Source organism: Acanthochromis polyacanthus, chromosome 3, assembly GCF_021347895.1.
Source record: "Acanthochromis polyacanthus isolate Apoly-LR-REF ecotype Palm Island chromosome 3, KAUST_Apoly_ChrSc, whole genome shotgun sequence".
NCBI classification, from domain to species: domain Eukaryota; kingdom Metazoa; phylum Chordata; class Actinopteri; family Pomacentridae; genus Acanthochromis; species Acanthochromis polyacanthus.
The window spans coordinates 27,154,149-27,167,553 of NC_067115.1; the positions used below are offsets into that span (position 1 = coordinate 27,154,149).

The 13,405-nt window shown below is 40.4% G+C and overlaps 1 protein-coding gene across 1 annotated transcript; it reads left to right on the forward strand.

The window, feature by feature from the left end:
• The first annotated feature begins 4,901 nt into the window (after positions 1 to 4,901).
• On the forward strand, positions 4,902 to 13,405 carry synpo2b (synaptopodin 2b). The gene is made up of 3 exons (XM_051946117.1): positions 4,902 to 5,588; positions 6,927 to 8,260; positions 11,820 to 13,405. The coding sequence occupies exons 1-3, from the start codon at positions 4,907 to 4,909 to the stop codon at positions 12,354 to 12,356; spliced, it is 2,553 nt and encodes an 850-aa protein (XP_051802077.1). The 5' UTR covers positions 4,902 to 4,906; the 3' UTR covers positions 12,357 to 13,405.

The window sequence follows — 13,405 nt, forward strand, 5'->3', positions numbered from 1 at the left end:
AACTGTAAAACCCTTCAGAGGAGAATAAACTAGCTCCTTTGCAGTGCAGCAGTTCAAAACAAATGTTAAATCTCCCTGCAAAATCTGCAAAAAGGAAACCGCATAGCATCATCAAGAACTTTCAGATTGTCTTCTATTTTCAGCTCAGCACTACGACAGCCACGGAGCAATGACTGTCCTGACACTGAACATGGAGAAATGGGTTTAGTTCAAAATATATGTAGGGTTAAGATGAAACAGTTAAGAAAACTCAAAAACAAATGACATCAGTGATATAAATTCTGAGTTTTCCAGAGAAAGGCATTTTACAAAAAGTCATTTGACCATTAAAGAAATAAAACTTCTCCTTATGAGTTTTGATCACTCAGGATATCAAAATAAATACAAAGATTCTGCTGCATCTTTTAAGCCTTTAATATATTGTTACTTAATATGCATTCTTTATGAAAAGGAAAAAAGCCTGAAGTAGATGATGAATGAATTTAAATGAAAACCAAACCGAGGTTGAGAAGTTAGATCCATTTACGGGCATTCTGTCAAAGAGAACAGCAGCCTTACCTCATCTGTTTACTGCTGCTTGACAATGTCTAACTTTTTCCTGAATTTGATTAACCCCGTTTCAGAGCCTAATTTGACCACAAATGTGGATGACGGTTGAGTGGTTGAGAAACTACATACACTATAGCAGTGTTGAGTCTACAAAAGGCGGTATGTTACTTTTATTATTGATGTAATCTATATATTCCTCTCTGTAGATATCTGCCTGTTATTTTTATTATTGAAATAAGAATACCTGTGCTGAGCTAAGGCAACATTTCAAATGACTAAAAATATCCTGAGAGTTCTCTAAGAACATATCCATTATGTCAACGTTCTGCTGCTGCAGGAGGCTAACTGAGCTGTGTCTGACGGGTTGGTGGGCGTAGGAACACCTCTTCTTCTCTCTCTTTAAATACTGTAGCATACATGAATGACCAAGGTTGCACTATCAGCAGCTGGTAGGCAACGTGGACATCTGACATCCATAGCAGGACCTTAGAAACCAGTTTTCAAGCTCCTGCAGTGAAAGAGGGAGGATGCTGCATATCAACTCATGAGACTTTTTTGGAGGTGTTTAACAGTTGCATCAGGGATGAATACCGTAAGTAGTGGATGCTTCGTGAACTTCTTTAAACCTTTTAATAGCTGCTGTCTCATACAGGTTTATTCCAGTAAAGATAAGTCGTATTTCATTTTTCTTTCACTCTTGTCTTCATTTCCTATTGTTTGTTTTTGATGGACATCTTTAATAATAGAGAAATGGGTTAGATTTAGTATCTTCCGGTACTATAGCAATTGAGCGCTTTAACGTTTTAGTTTTATTGAAACTCTGCGGTTCTTTTCTGCTCAAAAATCTATTAAAGAATAGGCCAGACCAGTTTAAATTCTAATATAAGTATGTTGTATTACATAAAAACAGCTGCATTCGTATAGCTGTATATCCAGGTGATTTCTGTATGTCAGTGTGAGCAGTAAAAATGTATTTCTGGAAACATCTGAGTGCTTCTCGTTAGTGGTTGAGGTTAGAGAGTTAGACGGTCTAATGATGTAATAACATGGAAACATCTAATCCACTGGAGCTCAGTCCTCACAGGGGTCACCTCGCAGACCAAGAGGTCACTCATTTGTCAAGGATGCTGACTCCCTGTTTCCATGGCGACGAGTCAACACACTAAAGCCACTGCCATACTAGGAAAGAAAAACTCCCGCAGCACCAAAATTAGCTTAGGCGATGGTGAGATGTTAAAACGAAGTGGAACCAAGTGTGAAGAGAAGACTGGCCTTGCAGAGTGTTCCTTCAAAACATGGCAAGTGTTCAAGAGGCCTTATGGTTTACCAGCCGCACAGCTGCAGGTGTCATTGGGCTTTTGTGCAGTACATGTTTAAAGGCTTAAACAACCACAAGTCCAGTTATGTCTTGATATGTAATCCAATGCCAAGGGCTCAAATTTAAAAACGTGCATATAATAGTACTTATGTGTGCAGTGATGCATAAAACTTGCATTTTGTTCTGATTCTCCGAATAGAGATGAGCAGCAACCACAAGATCTTATGGTTCTGCTAGATCGGATGAAATTAGTGAACGAAGTAAATGACAAAGAGATGTGAGCCCTTTGGTTCAGTTTGTGGTGCAAAAGCTTACAAGGTGCAACAGAGGAGGATTAATTATTGCAGAACAACATGGTCAGGGATATCTAATTACCTAAACGTCTGCACAAATAAAGATGGCAAGCAAGCAAATACACGCTTTAGTATGGGCATGTTTTCTGCCTGATATATTGTGTTACTCAGTCTGCAAAATGTTTTCAACTGTGAAATAATGTAAGTACTCATGTTTATACAGAAATATTATGTGAATATCAGGCGATGAGTTTATTTTTCTTTGTGTCCAACTGCTGCCCCATTTTACTCCTATGCTCTCTTCAATTATTTAGTTATACACAAGAAATATCACAATCTAAAGAGGAGATTTACATAAAAGTTCAAAGTATACTCCCTCTGGCCACTCCATACAGTTTTTTTTAGCGCCATCCTCAGGCAAAATTGAGTTTACATAATCCAACAAGCAGAATGATACAACATTTGGACCTCCATCTTTTCCAGTTTTAATGAAGAAATTTCCTCTGGCACTTTGAATAAAACCTTCGTGTTTTCTGTCCAACTGTGTTTTGTGTGATGCACATGACAGACAGTGGCCTACTCCATAGTTTAAAAAAGAATCCCGTCATGTTTTCAGCAATGCAGCAGCAGATTTGTTAGTTTTGCGACTGCAAATGAATTCTTTTAAAACATGAAAACCTGAGTTGTGTTGTGGAAGTTCAGCAAACTTGAGAGAGAATGAGGAGGCAGACACAGAGAGACACAGTGGAGACTCAGATGACTTAAGTTGTGAATAACATTAACTGACATCAGGAGAAGTCAGGGTTCTCTCTGATCTTTGGGTATATATTGTAGCTGGGAGAAGGTCAGATTTAGATTACAGACCAATATGGAGACAACTAGTCTGCTTAGCTGTGGGGTAGTGGTTAGCACTTTCGCCTTGCAGCAAGAAGATCCCTGGTTCAAATCCTGGGATGGGCCTGGGATCTTTCTGCATGGAGTTTGCATGTTCTCCCTGTGCATGCGTGGATTTTCTGTGGGTACTCTGGCTTCCTCCCACAGTCCAAAAATATGCTGAGGTTAATTGATGACTTTAAATTGTCCGTAGGTGTGAATGTGAGTATGATTGTTTGTCTGTATATGTAGCCCTGTGACAGACTGGCGACCTGTCCACGGTGTCCCCTGCCTTCGCCCGAGTCAGCTGGGATAGGCTCCAGCCCCCCACGACCCTAGTGAGGATAAAGCGGTGTATAGAGAATGGATGGATAGTCTGCTTAGTCAAGTCATATTAGACAATGTCTAACCTCAGCCAGAGCAGAGAGTTCTGGCAAAACTGTGTTGTGTGTGATGCACATGACATGCATAAGTTTTCAGTAATGCAGCAGCAGATTTGTTAGATTTGTGATTGCAAATAAATTCATCAAAAAGATAAAACCATGAATTGATTCTCTTTACTGTGAAGTGATGTCATTTTTTCTGGGAAAGGTAGCTTATGCTGTGTAATTGATTCCAGTAGTGTCAGAGATCACGTTTTTAAGTCTTTTAGAAGTCTGCCATTTTATAGGTTTAAACAAAAACGATGTACACAAGAAATATACACACACACACAAAGGATATAATGTAATTTTTAAATCAGCAGTAGAATTACAAGTTGGATTGACTGCGGCACACTGAAGATGTTTCACAGTGTTACAGCACCACCTTCTGGTTTATGTCACAAAATGTTGGGTTTGAACAGAAAGACTGTTGTTCTCAGTAAAACTACATGTTTAGAGTTCTCTGCTGCTCTGGAAACAGCAAAATACATTTTCTTTATCTAAATTCACATCAGACAGTCTCTGACAGCTGGTTTTCACTAGCTGATGTAATCAATAATCACTGTCTAACAGTTTTCATTAAAAAAAACTGATTTGCAAAATAATCAAAGACAACAGTAACAGTTGATGCATGTCAAAAAACTAAACACACACAGGCTTTAAGTGAGGACAAGAATTATTTCTACCGTGTATAAAACAAACAGTATTTCAGATTTAGTTCTTAAATGGAAATCCTGACCTCCATTGCAGTGACAGATGAGATTGGTGGAGGGAAGAAACCTCGCTGTATAAACAGAAGATCGGAAAACAGCCACCCAATTGTTTTGCTTATGCTGTTGGATGTGAATGCTGTTTCCCCCGTGATATTGCATACCATTCCATTTACAGCAATGGCAACCCTGAAGAAACTGCCAAAGCAAAGCTGCACATCCTATTGGGGATAGGAATAATTTTGGGAATTACATGGTGGTCAGCAATGTTGCAAGGGTCATTGTTGGCTGAAATCCTTTGATCTAAACTTTAAACAAAAATGATAATGAGTTTCAGTCATAACTAACAGAATTTTCTACAAGCTCATTCATGTGTTCACTTGGGCAAATCTTTTACTGCATTTCTTACTATCTTTATTGTCTTGTACTTGCACCTTTCGTGACTTTTTGCACCCCTCTGTTTGTTCCTAAGAGCTCTGTAACGGTAAATTTCTCCTTTGTGAGATCAATAAAGTCTATCTTATCTTATTATGTAAAACCATGAGTGCACCCTGTGGAGATCACTTCCGTGGGGGGGGGGGGGGGGGTTATGCTTTTATGGACAACTTATACTATTGAAAGTATGCCAAAATCTCTAGCTATCTTGTGATCTGCTTTTGAAGGGAAAAGATTCCTTGACTTTAAGTAGCTGTCTCTTTTTTGTTTCGGTGAAACCCAGGACATTGTGCAACATCACTAAAGATGGATCCAGAAACTGAAGACCTCGGCAACAATGATAACTTGCCCCCCTGGTCAGGTTCAGAAGGTTCCCAGGAACTTTGTGTCTCTGAGTCCTTGGCAGAGTCCTACAATGACGATGACGTCAGTGAATCAGAGTACCCCTTAGACCCACAGACTGCTCACAGTCCTAAATCTGGCCTGGAGTCTCCAGAACACCTCCAACAGGACTGGGAATCTGCAGGTAAGCAACAGTCTCTGCCTGAACTTAGTGGAAGCGAAGAGGAAGTTTCCTACCAAGAAGAGGATGACATCTACCTTAGTGAATCAAGAGAGTCCATTACGGAGTCTCCCCACATCCATCCTTCACAGACCTTGCACCCAGAGTGCCCAGGCTCAGAGCCTCCTGCTGGACGCATATCACCACCGCATTCCCGGTCTTCGTCATCCTCTCTTGGCTGTGCAGCTGATATGACCCTGGCCTTGACCCTGACCACAGAACAACCCCATGGAGCCAGTAATAGGCAGGGCCCAGGGACTGGGAACAGGAGGGTTGAATCTTCAGAGGAAGGAGGGAGTAGTGAAGCACCTCCTGCTTCTGTGTTCTTTGGAATTTCAGATGAGGCTGCTGAGCAGGCAGAGAAGTGGAACTCAGAGTCTGACACAGACCTGTGCAGACCGGACAGGCAGAGGACAAGGTGCACACGTAAGTATCTACCTTCTACCCTAATTTTATAATTCAGTGAAGCTAGTTGTGCAAACTGCACACCATGAGGTGAATGCTATTTTTTATTTTATTTTGATGACATGTGATTTATGAATAAATACAATATAAATTTAAGTTTGCTTTAAATGCAGCCATTGAGGCACAAATTAACTTGAGATAATGATACGAAATGCTCTTATCTGTCTGTATTTATTTTAGCTGTTTTGAAAAGCAAAGTGCTCATTTTCACTGATGATTATGTTATTACAAAGCACTGTGGGTGCTGCTATTTCCATGCTGCAACATGGGGTCTATTTGGGGTGGACTTACAGGGAGAATTCCCATGGCTTTAACAGTCGGACCAGGATAAGAATAAAATATGACCATATGATGAGGCTGGCAGAAACAAATTTGACAGACACCAGCATGTGTCACCCTGGCCTGTCACTTGATCCCTTTTCCAATCGTAAGACTGCAATGGAAAAGTGAGCTCCTCACTTTCCTTGCCTTATGGCCCCCCCCAGGGTTAGCTGTAAGTAAATATGATGCTTTTATTAGTGTGCTTGCTTCAGCAGGGGGAACTTAAAATTTCTCTTGCATGTCATGCTTGCTGCAGATAATAATATTCGTACTAGTGGCACTATGTTTTTTATTCAACTGTATGATGATTAGTTATATGTTGTATAAATGCTTCTTAAATGTCAACTGACTGAAAAAAATATCAAAATTAAAGGTTTTCTTTGAGTTCATGCTTCATCTTCCTCACCCCCTGCCTTCTCATTTTAAAAACTCAAAATCTTAAAAAGTTTATTTGTCTTGTTTTTAGTCAAAATATCTCATCCCACTTGATTTAAGATAAATTCACTTAGCATGTGACATTTTCGCAAAATGGATGGATTTGCATCTTAAATGTCTTGTTAAGTCAAACAATCTTGTAAATGTCTTGTTTTGAGTTGTACTTTACAAGAAAACTCAAAAAGAATTTAATACATCTCAAATTAGGAGGTTACATGAAAGCAAAAATCTATTTTTGAGTGAAAAACTACTATTTTTTTAAGCACATCTGGCTTATTTTGAGACACCTAAGCTTGACAATCCTGGTAAAATATAGCTCAAAATAAGTTTTACCCAGTAATTTTACGATCTTAATATTCTAAATATATCTTTTTCAAGAAATCTTACCAAGCCATTTTTCACTTGTTCTATTGGCGGATTTTCTATTTATTTCAAGGTAAAAGTTCCTTGAAATACATTTTTTTTCTTGTTTTGAGAGGAGCATTTTTTTCCAGTGCTCTCTTTCTCATTCTGTTCCTCCCTCTGTCTCTTCCTTTGTCATAGGGCTCAGTCACAGTGAGAGCCAATCAGAAAGACACGTCAAGGAAACCAAGTCTAAATGTAAGCGAATTGCCCGGCTTCTAACTGATGCGCCAAACCCTCAAAATAAGGGAGCCTTGCTGTTTAAAAAACGCCGCCAGAGGGTGAAGAAGTTTACACTTGTGAGTTACGGAACTGGTGACAACAAGCTTGACAGCGAAGACCAAATAGAAGAGGAAACCAAAGAAGTTAGATCTGCTGGGTATAACTTTGTGGCTACAAGTGATTCTGAGTTAGAGGAGCAGTATTGTCTTTATCACCAGCAGCATAATTTAAGTCTGAATTGGGGAAGTGTTCGAGAAATGGAGGCACTACCAGAGACAAGAGGGAAGGGCGTTTTGATGTTTGCTCAACGGCGCAAACGTATGGATGAAATTGTGTCAGAGCATGAAGAGCAGAGGGGCAAAGGACTACCTGTGGAAGTATTAACAGAACCCGAATGTACAGAGGCACAGAATATTTATGACACTAAGGAAATGTACCTACATGCTGATCAGGCCAATTACATGGATGTAAATCTCAAGCAGCATGTAGAATACCAAGAAAATATTCAGCAGATGAACCACCTATCTAACGTGCCGAAACCTTTGGTGCCAAACAGAACTGCAAAGCCTTTCCTGGGATTTCAAGAGAGTCCAACTGCTCCCATCATGACCGGCAGCATTGTTCCAGTTACAAAGAAACCTGAAGCAAGTTTCAAAGTACCTGTGCCTATTAACACCAACCCACAAGTCTGGTCTCCAACTGGAGACATCATAGCCTCAAGAGATGAGCGAATATCTGTACCAGCCATCAAGACGGGCATCCTACCAGAGTCCAAACGGAAAGCCGCTAATAAACAGTCAGCAATGTTGGTGAAAGAGTCAGATCTCCTCGTTCAAAACAAAGGAGAAAGACGGTCTTATATTGAGGCAGAGGAAGACTGTTTTAGTCTTGGTGCTGAAGCTTGTAACTTCATGCAACCTAGAACAATAAAACTTAAGAATCCTCCTCCAGTTGCCCCAAAACCAACCATTAATCCAACCTGGATGAGGAGGAGTCCCTCCAGCGAGCCCTATATTCCTCCAAGAAGTCCGATTTCACAACCTTCTCACAGTCCTGGGGGGCATCATAGCCAGCATTACTTGCAGCAGCAAGACTGGATTCAATCTCAGCAGATGGCCAACCGTTGGACACCAGATCAAACTCAGGCAACACTTCAAACACCTGCCAATGCCTGGACTCCGGTCAACTCCTCTTCTCAGCTTCATCCTCAGCCAACCACAAATAGCTGGAGTCAACAGACGTCACGATCCCCTGTGAGTATGCAGGCCCGCAGTCCTACTCACAGCCCAAACTACCCACCTTCACCCTCAAGGAATAAGTTAGACAGCACTCCAAACTCAGTTGCCTCTTACCCACAACAATCAGGAAAGTCATATGCATCAAAAGCACCGCAGGTTTCTCCAAAGGGCCGTGGCTCAGACAGAGGTAATCGGGGTGGTGATGGCTCAACTATGGCGGGAAAAGGTGCAGAATTGTTTGCCAAAAGACAGTCCCGCATGGAGAAGTTTGTTGTCGATGCTGACACAGTGCAAGCTAACAAACCAAGATCCCCCTCCCCGACCTCGTCCCTCCCTAACTCTTGGAGATATTCATCCAATATTCGTGCCCCACCTCCTTTAGCATACAATCCCCTTCTTGCTCCTTTCTACCCCCCATCAGCTGCCAAGCAACCCCCCTCCACAAGTCCCAAAATCAAGACCAAAGAGAAACCTAAATCGGCCCCCAAGCAGCTCAACAGCTTAGATATAATGAAACACCAACCGTATCAGTTGGACTCGTCACTATTCAAGTATGATGCAACCCCTGAGGCCAAAAGCCCCAGCCCCAAACCTACTCCAGCGTCAAAGTTTGAGATTAACAAAAGTCGTAAACATAGATCCGTCTCCTCTGTCTCTCCTTATAACACCTCTGAGCTTATTGTTCAAAGCAATGCAGAGGCCCCTGCTAAGTCTCCTGGATCGGTAAGTCCCCAACATTCTTCCGCCCAAAACACGAGATCAGCTGAGCCTCTTGCAACTGACAAGCGCTTGGATGAAAAACACACTGTCACACCTGCAGCCAATCACATAACTGTCAAGCAAACACCGAGCGCCCGAACCGCAAGCACTTCCTCCAAGAAGTCATCTATTGCTGACAGCATAGCTTTGGCTTTCTCTCCTGCATCTCTTATTGCTAGGGGCGCACGTCAGATGGCTCCTCGGCCAAAATTTTCTGCTAAGAAGCCAGTGGTGATGGGAAAACAGTGGAAACCTGTTGCTATGACTCATTAGATCTAAAACTGTATATGGCCTTGCTTTGGTGTAGTCTGAGACGATAATTACGTAATCACACCTGCAACTTGGTAGCATCTGAAATGTCTTAACAGGTGGAATTACATAGACTTTTGCACTAAATGTAGGCCTCCTTCTAAATTATCGAGCATTATCGACAGCATGCGGTTATAGAGGTAAATCTAGCTGGCAGTGTCGTCAGGAAAACAGCTGAATGTACAGCAGAGCTATTTTAAAATTGTGATAAATCATGGAACGAAATATAAACTCAAATAAATAAATGACTTAGCGTGTTAAATCATCTCCATAAAGCTCAGGAGGTGCATGTGGACTTAAGAAAGGAAAAGTGAGACAAACTAATGTTGCGTGATTCTCAGGAAGTGCTACTATATGTGCAATATTGTGTGCAGAGAGGCTTGTTCAGCCAGTCTTCTCCAGTGTTTAGTTTTTTCTTTTGAAAGAAATAAGATTATTACATTATATACATTTTTATGTAGCAGTAGTAACCACTGAACCCCCAAATCACACAAAACAACATTTATTAATACATTTATTGGTTTCATTCAAATTGTTCATGACTCAGTCCTTTGGGACAACAGTAACTCACTTGCACAATTATATTTAAAGAGTATTTCTATTCATTTAGTGTGTTTGGGGAAAGACTGTCTATGCACTTCTTTTGGGTGCCTACGATTTTCAATTCCTTCAGTCTCATTCCAGACTGTGATGGCATCACAACAACTAAAAGCATTCATGTTGTTTGTGATCATAAACCCTGATGACTTTAAAATGTTTTTTCTTTCTTTTTTTATGTGGACATATTTTCTGCATCCCTCAGTTATGGCCAGTTATTCAACTATCAGTAAAGTCATCAGACATCTGAGCAAAAATGTCACAGAGAATTGAATGTTCTGTTACCGGTTCAGCAACTCAAAGTGGAAATAGGAAAACCACTGTCTTTTGAGTCTCTATGTCTTTGTCTTTCTGACATATCACTGTTTGCACTTCTTGTTCTCAGCACAATCATGCTATTAAATTTCTCTTTCCTCCTACTTGTGTGCTTCCTATGTGTGTCATGAGCCTTTTTTTTTTTTTAGCTTTTCCTGAATAACTATTCCTCTCATTTCCTCACTTCTCATTCTTTCACACAGATTTTCCTCATATTGGCTTTGCTTTCAGCAGTCATGACTTAAATTTTCAAAATTTAACTGTGTGGATGTGCATGCTTATGTTCTCTTCAACTGTATTTCTGAATAAGAACAGTTTGGAACTATGATCTCAGCTCTCATACACTTTTCTGCACATTTCAGTAGGAAGGTGCTGTTCTCTTGATGGGAAATCCAGCCTAAAGCAGAATTTGCATACAGCTATTCTAGTTTCTAACCAGCAAGTCAGAACCTTCTATCATTTAATGTTTTTATGGAAACAGTTTTTCAAAATTACATCTTAAAACAAGCCTGATTATCCTTAATCTGTGAGTATTTTAAATAGAAATATCGACAACTCACTAGTGCAAATCCACAGCTGCTACAACTACAGCAAACAGGCAACCATATACTAAATACATAAAATTAAATATTCAGATATGCAACAATCTAAAAACATTTTTGTGAATATTTTATGCCCCCTTGTTTCTGCTGGAAAACTATTTAGCTTCTTTGCTGGTTGTCGGTCTATATGGTCATGTAAACATTCGATTGGCATCATCTTCTCAGGTTCAGTCAATCAGTTGTATGAAGAAAGCAGAATCACCATGCAGCACTGTCCCAGTACACTTTACAGTTAGAAGGAGCAAGTTCACTTTGTTACATCTGCCAGAGTGAGACAAACATCTTTACTGGTCTCATTCCAACACATAATTTCCAGCATTGCTCTGCCTGCCTTCAGCCTGACCCGAGAACTAAACAGTAATAAAAACACCGTTGCGGTGACGGTATCTGTGGCCTTTACAAAGTCACCCTCAATAGAAATACTTGTGTGAAGTCCAATGTCAATTCTAGTTTAGGCTGAATTTTCCCTGTTACAAAGAGACAACTAAGTTAGCAGAGAAATAGTTCCAAGCCAACTCTCATTGTCTTTTAAATCATATTATACTTGTTTTAAGGCACTTGAACCAACATAAGGTAAGTGATGAAATTTGTTTTTACTATTCAACACACTACTTACACATTTATTTATTTCACATAGACATTTTAATGGGATGTAAAGAAATACTGAAGTCTCAAAATGGTCTGTAAACCTGAAATTAGAAAGTTGTTCTAGACAGAGAATTCTAAACAGCCAGAAAATTCACTCCAAAAAAATAGTAGAGGACTTTAAGATGCAAAAATGAGTTTATTTCACATGCAAAAAGTGACACAGTGTGAAAGAAACATTTTTTACACTGTCTCCTTTGCTGCGCATGAAATAGAACGATGTAGTTTTCATTCTCATGTTAATTTCAAATAGAATATGAATAAACTATGTAGCCAGATGGTGGCAGCAAAGTCTGCAACGCTACTCTCACACCAGTCAACCAGTACTGTACATGCTTTTCTTTCAGGGATTTGGTAGAAGCCGTTCCTTGAGCCTCCCCCAGCAACTGAATTCAATGCCTCCTGGACTCCTGTCGCCTGTGAGTCCTTTGGGAATCCATCCACCTTTCTTACCTATGCAGAGGCGAACATCCTTTCAGGAAAAAGTCTACAAGCCACTGTCACCGTGGGAGGCGGCGTCGAGGAGCCCCATTGGCTCGGTGGATGAGGCCTTTTTGTTTCAGAGCCTCCCGTCATCTGTTGCTTCTAACGTCAAAGCTGCAGGGCACCACAGATCTCTGCCAGAGCCTCCAGTTGAATGGAAACGCAGGGTGTCTCTTGATCCTTCAGCTGTCAGTAAGAGTCATTATCATCACATGGCTCCAGTTTTTCAGGCCCCATCCATGAGCAGGACATTTTCACCTGAGAAACCAGCCTTCTATGGGCCTCCCTTCAGACCTGCTCAGCCTCTCAGACCTGCCAGCAGGGCCAGCATTGGATTCATGGCACAAGGCTCCAGTCCAACAAAGTATTCTCCCTTGTATAGTGCAGTGCAGCGCAGTTAGTACCACTGAGAGGAAGTCAGACAAACATCCGATGGAGAGAAATATATGTTTTTTTTCACATTTTTGTGACATACTGTAGATGGTCACGGAAAGTGTATTGAAAATGAAAGAAAAGGAAGTGAAATGGCTCAAAGTGATGGATTATTTTCACTTGGGATTGAGGTGTGTTGGTTAAAGATTTGGACACGTTTTTGACACTTTATTAGGTGTGTTTTGAATTTATGATGGGAGTGTAGTTCACGGCATGAGTGGTCCCCCGGTTTAAAGAGCAGAACAGCTTAATGTAGCTATTGTGTGAGATGTTTTCTCTGCTCTGATGGGAGGTTTTACAACGGTGTCTAAATTTGGACAAACCAGACCATCGCAGTGACGATTTAAGACAGTCTGTAATTAGCATATGTTACGTCAGTTAAAGTGAACATGATGCAGATGAGAGAAATTTGACCCGGGGAGTGGTGTTGCTCACTGAAAAATGCTGTTTATAAAAGATGGCAGATAAGCCGCTTTATTTATCTTTTTTCTTTAAAAGTTATTGTGACTTCAGGATACTCTGGTTGATGTTAAGCACATTCTTGCATGTGTAGACAGTGATAGCCAGTACAGATGTCGTTCATCCAGTATTAATCTGTCTTTCTCTCACTACTATGGCAGTAGCAATAGCAACTGTACTTTAAAAAAATAGTCTATAGTGCTTTCTATTGATGGCAACTTACAAACATGTTATTACTGTGCCTTTTCAGAAAACTAGCAAACTTGCAGTGAGTGTTGCATCTTTATTCCATCTGCTGAACTATATGGAAGATTTCTACATGAACACAATCTGTTTTTGTTGTTGTTATTAATATGAATTTCATTAAGTTTGATAAAACACTGTGTGGTGTTAAAGTATAAACAGACTCAGTTTCTGTCTTCCATATGACTTATGTAACCATGTTGCCTGACAGAAAGAAAAGGGGCTTTCACCCTGTACAATAGTTGTGGTTAAATGTTGGGTTTTTTTTGTGCACTTTTTAAACACAGACTAAAAAAAATAAAACACATGAAAATTC

What these genes read in the sequence shown, in the direction of transcription:
- synpo2b (XM_051946117.1), top strand. Translation starts at nt 4,907, where the DNA reads ATGGATCCAGAAACTGAAGACCTCGGCAACAATGATAACTTGCCCCCC. An exon ending in GCAGAGGACAAGGTGCACAC is followed by an intron (nt 5,589 to 6,926) that starts GTAAGTATCTAC and finishes CCTTTGTCATAG; the next exon opens with GGCTCAGTCACAGTGAGAGC. An exon ending in AACAGACGTCACGATCCCCT is followed by an intron (nt 8,261 to 11,819) that starts GTGAGTATGCAG and finishes CTTTTCTTTCAG; the next exon opens with GGATTTGGTAGAAGCCGTTC.